This window comes from Lucilia cuprina, chromosome 4 (genome assembly GCF_022045245.1).
Source record: "Lucilia cuprina isolate Lc7/37 chromosome 4, ASM2204524v1, whole genome shotgun sequence".
Lineage (NCBI taxonomy): Eukaryota > Metazoa > Arthropoda > Insecta > Diptera > Calliphoridae > Lucilia > Lucilia cuprina.
The window spans coordinates 50,367,079-50,387,309 of record NC_060952.1 but is presented as its reverse complement, the minus strand read 5'-3'; the positions used below and the strand labels follow the sequence as shown (position 1 = coordinate 50,387,309).

General features: G+C 27.8%; 1 protein-coding gene across 4 annotated transcripts in view; it reads left to right on the top strand.

Moving 5' to 3' along the window:
- LOC111681978 overlaps positions 1–20,231 on the top strand; it is a 256,570-nt gene that overhangs the window by 163,566 nt on the left and 72,773 nt on the right. For all 4 annotated transcript variants that reach the window (XM_046949038.1, XM_046949036.1, XM_046949037.1 and 1 more), the window contains exon 8: positions 12,706–12,835. In XM_046949038.1, the coding sequence (XP_046804994.1) occupies positions 12,706–12,835 (130 nt within the window). The remainder of the gene's footprint in view (positions 1–12,705; positions 12,836–20,231) is intronic.

Here is a 20,231-nt window from a genome sequence, read left to right as displayed (position 1 = left end):
TTAATGTTAATGCAAAATTAATGCATTAAATGAGCCTAATTTAATGTTAATGCAACATTTTTTCCATTAAATTATTTTTTTTTAATTTAATGTTAATGCAAAATTAATGCAAATCGCCCAGGTCTGGTTTTAACCCATGTATGTCTTTCTGTGACGGGTTGCTCCAAAAATTGTTTGGATGAGTAGATTTCATGTCCTGACTTTTTGCAATAAGGACAACTGTGTTTCCTGTAAACAAAGTTGTAGACCTCATTGTTTGTTTACTAAAATAATATTGCTTTTTACTTGTTAAAGCAGCCAAGCGTAGAAAAGAAACTGTTATTGTAGTGGTGAGAAAATACTGAAAAACACTTAGGAAAAATATTTCCTAATTACACTTGTTATGATCAAATTTTATAAGCAGTAAAATGGTAAATTTTACAGATGAAACATATTCAAAGAAAAGAAAAATGTTTATTTCTTTACAAAGATTACATTTTTTAATATAAAATGTTTAAAAAAAGTATTAAAAATATTGTTTTTATGTATTTTTATTATTACGCATTTTTGAAAAGTTTTTGGAGTGTACGAGTTTTTTGCAAGTTATTCTTTTGTTTGCAAATGATGTTGTTGTTTTTACAAATTTAGTTTGCAATTTCTGACACAAAGCGACATCAACATACTTTGTTGAATGCTGTCAAGCAACTAAAGATAATTTTTTGTAATTTTTACGCTCTTGCTATGAGTTTTATTTACGATCGGGTTGTGTACGTGTAATTTGCTGAAAATCTTCGTAATTAGAACAATATCAACGCGCAACGCTGTTCTAAAGCTTAATATTGCTGCTCGAGAAACTCCACCACATCTCTTAACTCCTTGGATTTTTTTGTGTTCAACGCAAGTATGCACTCTATTGTTGTATCCAATAGGTCCTTCAAGCTGAAAGCTGAAGCACTGCTAATATTCGGTTGATCTAATATCTTGTCCACTAATTTTGTGAACAAAATTCTTCTATTTCCGTATCTTTTGGTTAACCCTTTCGCTACATAGTATCCATATGGATACACGTAACTTTAGGAGCACTTTACACTCTCCAGGACAAAAAATAAGTGTGGGATTTTTTAGTTTATATTATTTTAAGACCTTTTTAATTTTTTAAAATATTTTTTATAAATTTTGTTATAGTTTTTATTCAAAAATTTTTTATTTAAAAAAAAAGATTTTTTTTGGTCAAAAATTGATTTTTTTTATTATACTAAAAATATACATAAATTTGTTTTTTTCCTTATGAAAACATATCAAGCACCTACAGAAATCTTCATTTCAATCCATTCCGTTAAAAGTTAAAAGATTTAAAAATTCCGAAAGCCGTAGGAATTTTTTAAAAGTTGCATGTATCCATATGGATACAAATTAACGTTTTGGTGTAAAAAATAAACAAACATTGTCATTTGAATTCACATGCTGATACGGTACAGACGTTTATTTTCATTTACGCTTGTACTTGTTGAAATAAAAAAATGCCTAGAAAAATAAATGATTCTGAAATTGAAAAAATTTTAACTAAGTTGATTTCGATATTTCTGATGATGAAACGGAGGAATCAGATATTATTAATAATTTATTTGATGCTTTTGAAAGTAATAAAAGTTTTATGTTGGAGGAGCTTTCTCGGCAGGGCCCATATGAAATAAATATACAAGATATTGATCTAGACAATGATAATAACAATCCTACTATATCTAAAGATATAGCAGATCAAGGATGCTCAACAGGAATAGTTGAGAACAATCTTTCAACTTCTAAAAGTTTTGAACCGAAAAAGGTAGATCAATTTCGTTGGAAAAAGACAACGTGGGACTGTCCAGAAAATATTTTTTCAGAAACAGAGAAACAGAAAGTAAATAAATTACCTGTAGAATATTTTTTAGAGTATTTTAATGAAGATTTTCTTCGAAATATTGTTTCGTGGACAAACCAATTTTCTCTCATAAGAGATGAAAAATCTCTTATGAGACTAGAACTAGATTTCACTTATTGCGCAATAATTTAAAATTTTCAGCAAATGATATTCAAAATGATAAATTATATAAAATCCGTAGCATTATAAATATGTTTACTCAAAAATCGTATTCTCTTCAAAAAGATGAAAATCTTAGTATTGACGAAATGATGGTTCCTTTCAAAGGAAGAACATCACTTAGGCAATATATGCCAAAGAAACCTACAAAATGGGGTATAAAATATTTTGTTTGTGTAGTTCGAATGGTATTGTTTATGATTTTGAAATATATCAGGGAAAAGGAACAATTATAAGTGAACCGTCTTTTGAATTTTGCTCAGATATAGTTATTCATCTTTCAAAAACTATATCTGAGCAAAATATGGGTGGCGTAGACAAAATGGATTTCCTTCTGTCTTTGTACAGAATTTCGATTAGTTCTACAAAGTGGACTCTAAAAATTGATGATCATTTCATTGATATGGCATGAATTATTTATTTTTATTTTATACCAAAAATTTATCTTATGTTTATAAATAAAAAAATAAATAAAAAAACTTTAATATCAAATTAATAAAATTTTTGCATGTTTCTTTCCCTTATAGTAAATTTGTATCCATATGGATACATTCTAAAAAACACATTTGGGGTAAAAATTTTTTAAATTTTTTTATTGATTATTGTTTCTAGGGTCGAAAGTAGCATAAATCCAAAAAATTAGATTTTTTGAACCAGCCAATAAAAACTTGTAGCGAAAGGGTTAATATTTCCCAAGTTGGTTTTGTATTCTAATTGAACATGGAAAACTTCTTCATCATTTCCTTTGATTTTATCTCATAGAATTTGTCGATTTCCTCAAACTCTTCATCGACTTGTTGCCCCATTAAAAAATTAATGAATAAATCTGACTAGAGTAGTCTTATATCATGGATCTGCTTCTCCCAAGAAGATATAGTTTTATCTAATTCAAATGCGCTATCTGCATTTTGTTCTTCCTCGAGAGCTTCTCTTAATTTGTGAACCTTTCTTCTAAATTGATTCAATATTGCGCTTTCTTTAGTAGGTATATTCTCTTCTTTCTGAATAATTTTAGGCTCTACTACAGATTGTTTGTTTGCAACATTAAGTGCTTTAATCATTTGTTGCATATGTTGTTGCATTTGTTTTTGAAAATGCTGCAACTTTTCATCTACGTTGCTAAAGTTTCCTTGATCCTGTACTTCTTGCTGTTCAGGCTGCTTTAAACATTCTTCGCTTAACATTTTCTTGCTTTGTTTTTTGTTTGATTTTATAATTGGAATCAGTTTAGATTTCCAATGATTGCTTTTTGTTTTATGATTATATATTACATGGAATTAGTATCCATGTGATTTGTTTTAAGTATTATTTTGGAATCTGTTATAGATTTCCAATTTTTGTTTTTATTTTGTTTATAATAAATTGTATTCCAAATTTATTATCTGTTTGTAATTTGTAATAAATTATATTCCAAATTTATTGTTTTTATCTTGATTGGTCTCTGTACCAATTCAAGATTTTTGTTTTTTAATTTGATCACTGTTGTTAGCCGTGATCAACGCTTTTAAACATTAATCTCATTTTCCGGTCCTTCGAGCCGGTCACTGATCCGGCTCGAAGGACCAAAATGTAAGAATTATTTTATTTTTAAGTAAAACAATCCTTTACTAGTGAGTGTTTTGTAATTCACTCGATGAATGTTTGTAAGACATTGATTTTATTTACAAAATTAAAATCTTAAGTACTAAATATAAATATCTTAAAACTAACTAGAACTATGATAAGACCTCATGTGCATTCAATCTTATCAAGTGAAACTTCTTATCACTGCGTGGGTATAGCACGCAAGTGATAAAAATAAATATCATAAAGGCATGTGTGACAAGACAAGTGTTGATTTTTCTTATCTTAGTATTGGACACATGCTCTGTCGCACTAATTCATAAATTTAAATAATATGAAATATTCTATAAAATTAAAAATATAAAAAACATGTTCAAGTGATTTGAACAAAAAGAAAATATAGGTTCCAAAGAATAATAAGAAGTTGGACCACTAAACACTAAGAAGTAAAACGCTGTCAAAAAGTACCTAAGAAAAAATATTACATTTAAATTTTAAAGGACTTTGCAACACAATTAATCTATAAACATTTTAAAAAATTGTATATTTGCTTTTTAATCTGCAATATTGAAAAAAACAAATAATTTATTTAAAATATTTTTTCTTGTACCATACGAAAATTTACAACATATTTTTTTCAGTTTTAATTTCAACAACAAAAATTTATTGTCAAAATAATACTTTCCAGATTATTTTCGGCCTATTATATGTGTATAAAGGGCGAAAAAATAATAATAAGTGATAAAAAATATTTAAAATTTCACAAAGTATTGACTTTTTGGGAGAATGTAATATTATTACATATGTGTTGGAGTTACACATCATAGAATATTACCGTAGAAGGCCAACTCTCCCGGAAAAAACCTAACTCAGCTGTCAAAAAAACCTAACTCTAAATATGTATTAGTAAAATTTTCTTTAGAAGTGTTAGTGTATAAAAGTTTTTACCACACATACAATGCCCACGTAGTTGTATAAAATCGGTCGAAATAATATTACAATGTTTTTATTGCATTAAAATTCTTAAATTAATACATTTTATAAAAGCATGTTAATATTTTTCATGCATTCTATATTTGTTAAAATATAAAAATCTTTAATTTCTTGGATTATCATATATTTGTTTACTACTAAGAAATGCTACTCTGCACCTTCAATTTGAAATTAGAAAAACAAAAAATGAAATGTCAAACAATTGAAAAAATAATTTTTTGGTTTGTGAAAATTAAAACGATTTCGATAAAGAAAATATATTAAAACAATTGTAAAAAAATAAATAATATGCTGAACCTCAAATATTGAATATTTGTTGTTGTAGCTTTGTGTTGAATTCACAGAACATGTAAGTGTGAAGAGAGAAAGCTCTTTTTTCGTGGTAAAGCTTGAGTTGCCAATCTATGTGTATTATCTGTGTTACACATCATCATCAATGTCATAGATAATACCATAGAATATTACAGTAGAAGGCCAACTCTCCCGGAAAAAACCTAACTCAGCTGTCAAAAAAACCTAACTCTAAATATGTATTAGTAAAATATTCTTTAGAAGTGTTAGTGTATAAAAGCTTTTTACCTACGTAGTTGTATAAAATCGGTCGAAATAATATTACAATGTTTTTATTGCATTAATTTTCTCAAATTAATATATTTTAAATTGTAGATTGCATTTATAAAAGCATGATAATATTTTTCATGCATTCTATATTTGTTAATATATAAAAATTTTTAATTTCTTTGATTATCATAAATTTGTTTACTAGAAATGCTACTCTGCACCTTCAATTTGAAATTAGAAAAACAAAAAATGAAATATCAAACATTTGAAAAAATAATTTTTTGGTTTGTGAAAATTAAAAAGATTTTGATAAAGAAAATATATTATTATATTATATATTATAAATATATTATTTACAATTGTAAAAAAATAAATAATATATGTTTATGTTATAAAAATTGTGTCAAATCGTTTTTTTTTTTGCGAATTTTGGAGCTGAAATATTGAACATTTGTTTTTGTAGCTTTGTGTTGAATTCACACAGAACATGTAAGTGTGAAGAGAGAAAGCTCTTTTTTTCGTGGTAAAGCTTGAGTTGGCAATCTATGTGTATTATCTATTTATAATTCAATATTTCAGGTCTAAAATTCGCACAAAAAAACGATTGGGACACAATTTTTTAATAATTTTTGTAATATTATTTCGACCGATTTTATACAACTTCGTGGGCATTGTAATACATATTTAGAGTTAGGTTTTTTGACAGCTGAGTTAAGTTTTTCCGGGAGAGTTGGCCTTCTACGGTAATATTCTATGACAATAACCATAGAGTAGACTAGAAATCCAACTCTCTCCCAAAAAACCTAACTCAGCTGTCAAAACGAACTTTAAGCATGTATTAGTAGGATTATCATTAGAAGTATTAGTTTAAAAAAGCTTTTTACCACACATAGTTACACGAAATTGGTAAAAATAATAGTACCATGTTTTTATTGCAATAATATTCTTAAATTAATATATTTAAAATTGAAGATTACATTTTTATTTTTCATATTTGCTAAAATGTAAAATTCTTTCATTTTTTCGATTATCATATATTTGTTTGCTACAGAAAAATGCTACTCTGCACATTCAATTTGATATTAGAAAAACAAAAAATTAAATGTCAAATAATTAAAAAATAAAATCTTTTGGTTTGTGAAAATTAAAAAGATTTTGAAGAAGAAATTATATGAAAATAATTGCAATTAAATAAAAATGTGTGTTTGTGTTATAAAAATTGTGTTCGAATCGTTTTTTTGTGCGAATTTTGGACCTGAAATATTGAATATTTGTTGTTGCAGTTACTAAAACATATTTAGAGTTAGGTTTTTTTGACATCTGAGTTAGGTTTTTTTCGGAGAGATAATAGGACTTGCAACACATTTTTTCGCTAACACAAATTTACATTTATTCCCAAACTAAAAAAATTAATTTTTTTTAATAATTGTGTGTTGAAATTAAAATTGAACAGAGTAATAAAATTTTGTATTGAAAATAAAAAAAATTATTTGCAATAATATTTTTTTAAAGGCATTTAAAGTCCTGATCAGATCAGATGTGGGCAAAATAAATTGAAAAATATACAAAAGAAGAAAGTTAAATGATTTTTATTTTTTTTTCTAAAATTTTCAAGTACGATTTTATGCAACAATGTATGTTTGTAAAGAGTAGGTAAAGTGGTTGGAGCACCAATACTTATACAAAAAATCTATCAATATATTCTTAGAGTTAGGTGCCGAATGACAACTCCTTTAGGTACTTACTAATATGCCCCAGTGTCTTTATTATACATTTTTTTTATTTATAATTAATATTTTTTGTATATAAAAATCTTATGGAATTATACCAACAAACATTTAAATAAAAAATATTTTAGATAACACTTTATATATGCCTTGATGCTATGAAAAATGCATATTGTAGTTTTTATAAAAACGTTATTTAAGACATTTTTCGGTATTTTTCAATTTCTCAGAACCGGACCAATATTCATAGAGTTATTCAACAACATGGTTATAAACATAAAATTATTTATCATTTGCGTATAGTAATGATTACAGTTATTACAGGATACCTTGGATGTCCTACAGCGAAATTGAAAATTGTACTTTTTTTGGTTTATTTTTATAAATTAAATTTAATTTAATAGAGGGTAAATATAAGTTTGTCGTTCCGTGTGTAACACTAAGAAATATTTATCTGAGACCCAACGAAGTATATATATTTTGGGTCCTTGTAAAATTCTAAGTCGATTTGTCTGTCTGTGTAAAACATCCTCACGTTAAAACTAAGACAAGGAGATCAAATAAATTCACCGAAAATGTTTATTGTTATCCTAAGCAGTATGGTATTGAAAATCAGCAAAATCGTTTCACGACGTCAAATGTTATGAGTAAAAATTTCGGACTACCTCGAAAAAATTACGTTGTTTCGTAATTCTTCAGCTCTTTTCTCAGAAACTACAAAAGATAATTTGATAAATTTTGTCACACGTTATTTTTTTCTACAAGGGATCAGAAACTTGATTTTGTTTTATGTACACTCTTATCATTCTACCAAATTTTTCCCGGATCGGTCCATTATTATTCATAGCTTCCATTTAAGGTCCACTCCCGAAAATCACTTAAACGCACATATTTCATTAAATTATAAAATTATCAGGATATGTTTTGTGTACAATAAAATTATTCAACCAAATTTTTTCCGGATTGATTCATTATTGGTCATGGCTGCCATATAAGGTTCACTTCTGAAAATTAAGTTCGGGTTAGGCCGAACACGAACTTTTTTCATAAATGTAAAAAGCATTTATGATTAAAAAGTAATAAATTTATAACATTTAAAACCAAAGTATATCAAGTAGTCCGACTCTCATATACAGGAAATTTCTCTCTCACATCTACGAGTGTCGTGTGAATTCGACTCTCTTGTGAGAAATTTAAACTTGTCAAAACACTCAAATATTAAACTTACTTTTTTGGCCACTTTTAAGGATTGTACGCGAAATTACGGTTGTGCACAAAAAATCTGTAATTTTTTAAAATAATTTTATCTCACTTTTCACACAAAATTTTGTTTAATTTTCTTAAACTAGAATAAAATATTTTTTTCTAAATATTGACATTTCATTTTTGTTGTTGTTGAATTTTTATTTACAAGCAGAGCTTCAATTTTTAGTATTGAAAATTCGAACAAAGTTAAAATTGTAACTTTTTTATAAAACTCTGTGTGTTTAGAATGCACCAATATTATTACTAACACATATTTAGAGTTAGGTACTTTTTTACTAACACATGCTTAGAGATAGGTACTGCTATCAAAGAGTCGGACTACTTGTTATACTTTGTTTAAAACCAAAATATGAACATCAGAAAGATTTTTTGAAAAGGTCAATTATAAACTAATTCCGAATCCCAGAGGGTGATAAATTTCTAATAAAAAAACATTTTTGTGAAATGCATATATCTTAATACCACTTTAGTGGGGAGGGTATATTAGATTTGTGCTGATGTTTGTAACATACAAAAATATGCGTATACAATTCAGCTTAGAATCATATTCTGATTAAGCAATGTCCGTCCGTCTGACTGGCTGGCTGTCCATGTAAACCTTGTGCGCAAGGTACAGGTCGCAATTTTCAAGATAATTGGACTAATTGGACCCAAGGACTAAGTCTATTTAAAATGGATAAAATTGGTTCATTATTTCGCCTAGTCCCCATACAGCCGTACCCCCCGAATAGGGCCTTTGGGCTCATAATTAAGTTAAATGTTATTTTATGTCAACAAAAGTCTGCAAAACTTTGTTTAGAACTTTTAATGACATTACCGATTTTTGTAATGATCGGTCCTCATTTTACCCTAGCCCCCATAGAAACTCCCCCCAGAAAACGACTTCAAGGTCAAAATTCATCTATAAACACTAATAACACTTTTAAATTCTACATAAGTAACTTTGAAGTAGACGTGAATTCCTCTACCAACATTTATAAGGATAGGCCCATATTTTCCCCTACTCCCTTTTGAGCCCTTTTTTAAAAAATTTCTTTTTTCTCAAAAATAAGTAAAAATAATTCGGAATAAATTAAAAAAACAAATCAAATGTTTTTTTAAGTAAACCTCATCCTGGTGTAGGGTATCATATTGTCGGCTATGCCCGACTATACATTCATACTTGTTTTTGGTTTTTAAACGATTTATTGAAAATGATATAATTTCTTGTAAGAGCAAGCAGAGAAAAAACATGGTTGTGGTTAAAATTATGATTGTAGTTTAAACATATCAATATTGTAACAATTTTAAAATATAGTATTATGATTAAATGCCGTCAAAATATTTCATGATATTTTTGTATTTGTCATAATATTGTAATACATGATCATATTTTGTTCCAAGGTGATCAAAATTTCGTTTTAAATATGTATCGAAATCATAATGAATTTTATCGAATTAGTAAAATTACAGTTTCTAAAAAAATAAAAAATATATCTTCTTCTATAAATATAACAAGTAAGAGCGCTATATTCGGCTGTGCCGAATCTTATATACCCTTCACCATAGTGTATTTTAAACATCTTTTATAAATTTTAAATTTTTTCCCGACTACATTATTATTACATCAAAAGCTAAGCAAAAAGAACAACAACAACGCTAAACGAAATAAAAAACAAAATAAACAAGGCATCTAAACCAACAGACATTTAAACATACATAACGAAAAACACAGAAAAACAAAAACAAAATTAACAACGCAATGACGCCAACAGCATCAAAACATACAAAAAAATACACAGCTGAATAAAACCAAATACATACATCTACACACACGTGTTCATCTTTTTCTAATATACAGTGTTGTTGTTGCTTTTTTAACAACGCATGAAAAAAATATGACATTTTTTGATGAAATTTTCAGAGGTTGTCTCGGAATTTTGCTCATATCTCCGTTATTTACCGACCGATTTTACTGATTTTAAATAGCGATCTTCTCGATCGCCTAATAGAATTATTGAAGATTCGGATCTCGCCGATATCTGGCGAAAATTTAAGAAAATTTAAAAATTGTATATTTGAGATAATATAACAGTTAGAGTCCTTAAATTTTGTCGTAGGCACTTTAGTGTCAATACGATTATATGGGATAAAAAGTGGGCGGACTAGCGTTAGAGGGCGTGGCACCTTCCATATAAATAAAATACAAAAATTCGTTTATCTTGAAAACCATTACAGTTAGAATCTTAAATTTTTGCACGAATAATTTTAACATCCCTGTAAACATTTTGGGTAATAAATTGGCGGACTACCCATGAGGGGAGCGGCACCTCACATATTAATTAAATACAAAAATCTGTTTATCTTGAGATAATGTAACAGTTAGAGTCCGTAATTTCAGTGGGGGGCTTGGCACCACATATATAAATTAAATACAAAATTTCGCATATCTTAAGAATTGTTAGATAATTAAAATTTTTCATAGATAGATAAAAATTGGCGAACTTGTAATAATTTGCTTGGCATCTCTCATTTGTAACATATTGTTAATCTGGAATACTATTGTGGTTGTAATTTTCAAAATCTTTAAGTGCGTTTTTTATTTATACTAGAGGTAAAAAAAATATTGTATATCCCAAGGCATTAGAATAAGAATTATTCTTTAAAACTAAAGTTATATATTTAATTTTAGCAAGTAAGAAGTAAATATATCATTAATGTATTATTTTAGAATTTAAATGAAATATATTGTCATCAAGATAAATTATAATAAACCTTTAAGAAAAATTTGATAATTTAGTAACTAATTAAATAATTTTTTTGAGTATTATGTATTTCATTTCGATAGGGGTAGCGAAACATACCGGGCATTAGCTAGTATAATATAAAGATAATACTTAACACAATTAGCAAATTTCATTTTGCCGATTTATTCAAAATTTTGGTTCATTTTAATTTAAGTAAAATTTCATAAAAATACTAGTATTTTTAAGCCTGTTATGAACGTAAATCATTTTCTAAAGAGAACCTTATATGGAGGCCATGTCCAAATGTAAACCGATTTTGTCCATTTTGAATACCAACAATAGTTTAGGTTCTATCATTCTTTTAAGAGACTGACAGTCTGACTGACTGACTGACTGACAGACGTTTCTAGATCGTTTGAGAATAAGGACCTAGAAAATTTTAATGTAGTCGAAACGAAATAATTCAAATTTAAGGTTTCACTTTTCTTACCTTTTTAATCACTTTCTGGTTAACAGTTTTTCAAATTAGCCGATAAAACGAACAATTTAAAAGGCGTTCAGTACCTATGTATGTCGGAAATTTATTGTACAGCCAGGATGTATAAAAAATTTTCTGAATTTTTAAAACGTTTTGATAATGTAAAAATATGTTCGGCGTTCGGTGAAAATTTCGCAGAACACCGAACATTGACCAAACCTCCGAACCCGTAGCCGAACGTTCTGTCGGACACTAAATATTTATTCTTCATAATTCATGAATCATTATACATAAAACATATATACATACAATTATGAATCTTTTGAAGCAAACATCATCACAAGCACTTACAAACATCTACAACAATATTTTTTAAAAGAAAGGACATTGCATATATCCAATTTACTGTCGGTATCGCATTGTTGAAACATCAAGTCATTAATATTTTGCAGACAAAATTTTTTTACAAAAAAACAATAGAATAGTGAAAACTTACGACATACAACGTTACGACAATGATTGTGAATTGTATAATATTTTGAATTCATGGGCATGTAAAAATAGCAAACAAAAGTTGTATTCAATCCGAAATATTTCAAGGCAATCTAGAATTACTGCAATAACTATCGTTTTAGATAAGATAATTTTAGAGATTTCCATGTTGTTAAAAAAAACTTTGGAATTTAGTTACAGTTCTGCAAAACACATAGGAATTAGCTATTTTTATTTAAAAGGCTTGCAAAAAGTTCGATTTTGTTGACTTTTGTAATGTGCGTAAATTATTACGTTAATTATTTTCGTATTTTCATATCAACCATTTCGTTATATACACAAAAATTAAATAATTTTATATTGCTAGAAAATAATAAAAAAAAATTCAGAGCACTTATTAAATTTCAAATTCACTCAGTGGCGACGCCTTTGTTATTAAATTTCAAATTCTCTCAGTTGCGTTGATCGACGCTTTATTTTCGATATAATTGAAGCCTTTTATTTTGTCTATTATTTTCTCTCTTCAATATTTTCCTGATTTTTGAAATATTTTGTAAATAAAAACATATACCAACAACAAACTTATAACACTTTTATATTAAGTAAATACTTAAAATTTATTTTTTACTGCATAACTAACAATTCAATAATTTTATATAATTTGAAATTTTGTTTACTGGTGTATGAGAAAATAATAAAAAAATCCATGTCCATATTAAATTCAAAATTCTTAATAGCGTTAAGTATCGACGCCATCACATTTGTTATTCTCAAACCTTTCGATGAATTTTTAAAAATTTTGATTATTCTTAATGTATTTTTAATATATTTTAATTTCAGAGCTGCCTTCTTTCATGGGCAGGTGGAGCAACCAGTACGTGGTCTTATGAGTTTAGTAAATCATAAGGACGTCGAAGTGTTAATTGCCGTTAATGAACGTGGAGTTTTCATTATTGATCCCTCGGAATGTGTAAGTATACATAAAAATATTTTTATATCCCCTACCACCATTCGAACGAATAAAAAATTTCCAATTTAGAATAAAGAACACTTCGAAGAATTTTTTTGGAATAATCGGATATTTGAATAAAATTTGTTGTTACTTTCTACCTATATTTTATTAAAATATTTAACAAAGAATTACAATTTTTTTGTAAAACGAATACTAAGGGCGGGTTTCTTACTTATCAGTTAAACTAGGCTTAACTTGCTCTTAGATTAAACTCGGAACAAATTTAGGCAGACTTTAGCCGATAATTGTGTTTTTCAGTTTTAGATTTAAGCTCAGTTAACTTTGTTAGTATTGCCAAGTTTTCACTCAAAAACATAAACTATGAACAGCTGTTTTTTGCCAACAATACTTTTGTAAAATGGAAAATTTTGGAAAAATGTTAAAGAAACATTTAAAACAATAATTAATGAAACAAAATAAATCAGAAAATAGCAATTTACTTTAAATATTATGTTTTTGTTCTTGTTTTATTGTTTTTGTTAATTGTGTTTTCTCACTTATAACTTGAGTTTAATCGGCCAATTACACTCAGTTAAACTAAGGTAATAAGAAGATTATCTTTATCAGAAAAACTCGCCCTAAATCAAAACATCTGTTATAATTGAAACAAATCTTTTAATACCTTTTGCAATTAAAATAAAATTCGTATTTTGCAGTGTTAAAAGTGGAATGCTTTCAATTTTACAAGTGATTTTATGTATTTTTTAAATGCTTGCAATAAGTGAAACAGATAGTTCCTAAAGCATGGCATACTCGATACAACCGCTGATAAAATGTGATTGCTTTGACCTGGTTCACACTGGGAAACTTTTGTTTTTGTGTGTGAGAGAAAGAGATGATTGATATTTCTTTCTCTTTCTCTCACACACAAAAATCAAAAGATTCCCAAAAAAGAGTTTCCTTGTGTGAACCAGGTCCAGCGTTGCCACTTTGGTTATTATTAACCAAAATTGGTTATTTTTATTTTGCATGTGTACATGTGAATTATTTTTTCGTTTTTGGTTATTTTTTTCAAACAATTGAACTTGCTTTTATTCTAAAAATAAAATTAAAAAAAAACCTCTTTTATCTCTAGTTTTTAATCAACTATGTAAATATACATATCGCCCCTGTTTTGAATTTTGGTAATATGTGGATTTTTTTTACTATTCGAAATTTTTTTATTACTGCAATTTGTACATCTACTGGTTATACTTATGTGCACAAAGGTATTTTTCGATATCTTAATTGGTTTAGGATTTAGAAAAAGTACCTATACATTTTCCACATATTAAATGAGTTGATTTAAATCATAACAACACATTAATGTTATTTTATTTACACTAGCCAATCTAACACCCTGAATAATTGATCCTCCCTATCCTTTTGGTGCATCCATAAACTTAAAATTGCTTTTTGGGTCGATTCAAACTCGTCCGTCCTTCCGTTAATATTTCTATTGGAACTTTTTATGCAAAGAACTCGAGGTACTTGTATGAAAAAACGAAGTAGGCTGTATTTCGCGTTTCGATTTTTATGGAATTTGGTGGGAAAAGTCTACGTACTTAGTAGATTATGTCCTCTAAATTTAATTTACCTATTTAAAATTTTGCATAAACAGATACTGTGCTAATTTGACGAAATTCTAAGATAAATGATTTAATAAGAATTAATAAAGTATTTTCTGCTAATTGATGTAAGAATAGTATCACAAGGAAAATAAAATTGTATTGTCTACAAAAGTTGTAATAACATCTAATCTCGAACGACGAACAATAATCGCGATATATGCAAAGATTTCATACTCATGACCTTTGACTTCTACTAAATATCTCACCATGACTTTTAGTTCTTTATTTACATTTTCTAGATGATGTTGTATACTTGTTTTTATTTTACCGTCTTAAATTCTAAATTTTGATAAATTTGTCGGATAATTTGGATAGATTGCTGAAGTTATGAATGTAAAACTGAAATATTTTGTCAAAATATTTTTAGTTGACCCAGTTTGCTTGCGAAATATCGGTCAACAATTTCACCTTGCCCCCATATTATGCCCTATTCAGAGAATTACTTTTTTGCTTAAAAAAGCATGTATAGCAATGAAATTCAATATGAAAAAGTTTTATAATTGACTCTATCCCTCATAAAAAGTCTCCTCAGAAAATGACTTTAAAGCTCACAATGTACTGCAATAGAGCAACAAAATTCAACATAATCAAGTTTTAAAGGAACTAAAATATCTCTGTCAGATTTTATGAGAATTAGTCCATCATTGACCATACGTCTCATATAAGATCCCCTACAGAAAGTTACTTTAACGCTCATAACTGTCTTCATAATAGCAGTTTAGCGACGAAATTAAATATAGTTACAAGTTCCACTTAAGAAAATGAATTTGTTATTTTAATGGATTTAAATATAAAAAATGTAAACACATGTCATTTTTACTTTTTTTTGATACTATTTGATGTGCAAAAGTACCGTGATACTCCCGAGTCTTTTTTGATACATTCAGGGCTAAAATCTCAATGGGCTGTCCCTGATGAGAGCAAGACAAAAAATCTCCTCAAAATGAGCAAGTCTGAAGTTAGTAGTTAAAGTGTTCTGAGTGGACACACAGGATTACGAGCCTCATGATAAAGAGCGCACAACTGAAACAAAATCTCTTTTTCCATCCCTGACACCAACTATTTTATAGATGAATTGCCGTTGGAAAAAGTCCACAATATTAACGATCTTGGAATATTACTAGATCATAGACTTAATTTCCGTGATCACATTGCATTAACTGTCAATAAAGCGAATGGTGTTCTCGGATTTATGAAACGATGGTCGAAAGAATTTTCTGACCCATACATTACTAAACATCTTTATACATCTTTGGTTCTTGAATATGGATCAATTATTTGGGATCCCTGTTATAATATCTATTCAAATATTATTGAAACTATTCAAAAGCAATTCTTAATTTTTTGTTTACGTGGTCTGGGCTAGAATTCACTCGTGCTGCCGTCATATGAAAGCAGACTCAATCTAATAAAGTTACCAACACTAAAAAGTCGTAGATTAATGCTGGGTATTTCATGTTTACTTGGATTAATCCGTGGTGATATTTAATCGGAGTTTTTGATTGGTAAAATTAATTTTAATGTCCCATCTCGACCAACCCGTAAACTTTAACCGTTGAAAATAATGTACTACAGCTCCGTGTATGCTAACAACGACTCCTTTCGCCGCTATGTGAAAATTTTAACAAATGTTATCATTTAATAGATTATTCGGAAAGTAATGCTAATATAAAAAGAAAAATTGTTTTGCATTTAAGTTCCTAAAAATTAGTATATAACTTTAGTCTGTAAGGATTTATATTTATCTATAGACCAAATATAAAAAAATGTAAACAAATAAAAATAATTTTGTTTACTTTGTTCTTAATTTGGTTGTATTTTATTCGGATTTTGGTTAGAAAAAAAACGTTTGTTGTGGCAACACTGACCAGGTCTTTAAGAAGTTGCGAGTTGTATTTACGAAATATCAGAATGTTTTGATATTTTTGCAAGTTATACAAACGGGTCGCAACATAAAAGTGCTTCATTTTGTGGTGATCGCAGAGCAAGAAACATCGTACTTTTTAAAACTATTAAATTTTTTATTTATTATATATATAAAAAATACAAATAAGTTTCTGCAATATATGATCAAATTGCTAAAAAAGTCAATTATCTACAAATCTGTTTCCATATTTAGTAGATTGTATAATAAAAAAATATAAATTAAAATGCCGAAAAACTAAATCTTAAACAAGAAAACATCAGCAAACATACCTTCCCAGGAAAATATTTGCTAACAAATTCACTAGAAAAATCACCAGAACTCATTGAATAAAGTGCTATAATTCTACTAGAAAAAGTACTTATTTTTGTTTGAAATGTTCCAAAAGTAAGTCAATATTATTTGGTTGGAAATAAGTTGTTTTTTAGTAGAGTTATTTATAGAATATTTATGAAAAAATAAAAAGTCGACATACACCGGGGTTGAATTCAATACCTTGCTTTGTTGTTTTATTGTGCGTCAAATAATAGTTTTCACACACAAATACTATTTTATTTTCTGTTTATCTAAAAATAGACATTTAATAAATATCGTGTCCACAAAAAAAAAAGAAAAAACAGAAAAAGTAACTGTTTTATTTTAGTTTGTTTCTTTATTTTGATTTTTTTTTTTAACTTTACCTACAAAGTGAATCATTAATGAAGTACTTAATGTTAACCATTGTAAGCAAAGATTTTGCTGGGTTAATATCTTTTTTTCATAAAATCCTGCCAATTACGCGCAGATTTTATCGATTTTATTCTAAAAATCATAAACAAACACAAAGTTTTCCTAAGAAAATTTCAAACATTTTTTTTAACTAATAGAAAATGAAAATACATTTGAAATATTTAAAGTCAATGCTTCTAGATTATGTTTGAAAAAATAAAAATTAAAAAATTCATACAATTTAGGAACTTATTCTTAAATATTAAATACTTTTATCAATGAAAGCAGTTCGTAGTATTTATGCTGAAACATTTTTCTGTGTGTACGTTAAAGTCATTTTCTGATGAGATCTTTTTATCGATTATTGGTCAATCGTCACAATATATTACAAAAACATTTCATTTTACATTTCGAATTTCATTGTCATCCGCGCTTTTATAAGTCAGTTATCTGCGTTATATTAATTTTCTGAAGGGAACTTAATAAGTATGTTGTAGGTTAAATCGTAGACAGATATTGCCCATTTTTAATAACAAACAAAAAAGTATTTGTTGAAAATTTCAACTCCCTAGCTCATCATCCAACAGATGATGGACGGCTAGATCGTTTTAGAAGTTTTATAGGAATGATCCAATATATCAATGTGTTAAAAAAGGAATTACAAATACAATTTGATGGTGGATATAAAACATGTTAAGTTGCTGATGAAATGCACACATATTTCTCAAAAAATCGTATACATATATCATTATAAAAGCCTCAGCTTCCACTTTTAAATCTACTGAGAAATTTAAAATAGGTTGAGATTGAATAATTGCATTAATGTACGAAATCCCGTTTTTACCCATATCATAAGATTTTGGATATATTATATTCGAATAAAACTTTTATTCGTTCGAATAATCGAATCATTTCTAAAATTTCGCCGACTACTCGAAAAAAAGATATTGTTCGTTTTTATTCGAATAATTGACAAGTCTAGTATATATGTATAATAGAGTGCTCCAAGCTTGTATGAAGGAAAAAAATTTTTATCCTACAGGCCATCCCCCCCCCCCTAGAATTGTTCTATGGGTTATAAAAATAAGTCGTGCAAAAATTAGGTCAATAGTATTACGTTAACTGGTGCCGCAACGGCTCTGAAGTTTGAAGACGAATTAACAAGGGGAAAATATGCATTTTTTCAGTTTTCACAAAAGTTTTGTCATTAAATAATTTGTTTTGTACAAAATTGGTTGAAAAATGTAAAAGTTATTAAAAATTCCATTATCGTGTCTCAGAGTACTTGAATTCGAAATGTGATAAAAAAAACAAATTTTTGAAAATATTCCAATAAAACAATTGTATTACTTAAAATACATCTGTAGTTACTTGAGTATTAGTTTTTGTCCTTATAGAATAACGTAAACCTGTTCTCAGCTATTGTCGAAAAATTTTGATATTTTTAACGGTCGTTTCAAAATTAAAATTTTAGTTTTTTTTGATACTTTGTTAAACAAATTTCAATATTTTTGGGAGAACTCATAGGGAATAATGGACAACAGATTAGGGAATAAAACAGTAAAATTAAAATCAATACCTCTTATAGTTTGCCTGTACATGCAATTTAAATTAAGCGAATTTCGAGAAAAACGCATTTTTATGTAATATTTTGCAAAATTAGTAAACACATATTTCTAAATAAAAATCAAGAGTTTCATGCAATTTGGACGTCATTAACCCATAAACTTTAAAGGTCAAAGGTCAAATTTTGTAATATTTGCAATTTTTGAATTTCTATTTTTTCCATTTTTAGGTAGATTATCATAAAACTTATGAAATTTATTTATTAACAATAATAGTGAAAAAAATAAATTAACCCTTAAAAGTTCGCTCGTTATACTCTAAATGTTCAGATGAATGTCAAAATTCATCAAGTGAAATTTAATGATATAAGATTCTAACTGTAATAGTTTCCAATATAAACGAATTTTTGTATTTAATTTATATGGATGGGGCCACACCCCCTAACGCTAGTCCTCCCATATTTTATCCTTAATAATTATATTGGCACTAAAGTGGCTCCGGAAAAAATTTAGGACTCTTACTGTTATATTATCTCAAGAAAAAGGAATTTTTATATTAAATGGATATGGGAGGTGCCGCTCCCCTCAAGGGTAGTCCGCCAATTTATTACTTAAAATGTTAACATGGATGTTAAAGTTATTCATGCAAATTTTAAGATTCTAACTGTATTAGTTTCCAAGATTTTTGTATTTAATTTATATGGGAGGTGTCACGCCCCTACTGTTCGTCCGCCCCTACTGTTCGTCCGCCCCTTCTGTTCGTCCGCCCCTATTTTCCTTAAATAAAGTGGTTCCGAAAAAATTTGAGGACTCTAGCTGTTATATATTCTCAAATATACGAATTTTATATTTTCTTAATGTGGGCGTGGCTCCTTGCCCTCTGGAAAATTCAAAATAAAAAGTAGCCTATTACCTATTCCAGACTTACAGAAATACGATGTGAAAACTTCAAGCAATTCGGTTCAGCCGTTTAGTTGTCTATAGCGTTCAAACATACAAACAAACACACATTCATTTATTTATATATAGATAATCGCAACGTGCACAGAATAGGCATTTCAGAAAACTTTTAAAGTTATTGCAAACTCCCCAGGACATTAACGTGTCTTACAAAAAAATTAACTTATTTTTGAGATATAATCTAAAAAAAGAATTTCTTACTTTTGTCAGTTATGGTCAAAAAAAGTTTCATTTTTTCAACAGCCGATTCAAATCTCCAATTTCAGTTTTTTGAAACATTGTTAAACTTATTTTAAAATTTTTAGAAGATCTCATGGGGATTTATGGACAATAATTCTTACAGTTTAGCTGTACCTGCGATTTGAACTCTGCGGATTTTGGGAAAATTTCAGTTTTGTAAAATTTTAGAGAATACATATTAATTCTTTACTGTTGCACATTTTAAACAAATAATTTTTGTGGTATTTAAGACCAGATAATTTAAAATATATATTCCAAATTTTATTAAAATCGGACATTCTTAGCCCATAAAATGTAATCCTTTTTACGTCCGATTTTCAATCCAATATGTCTAAAAAACAAACTTT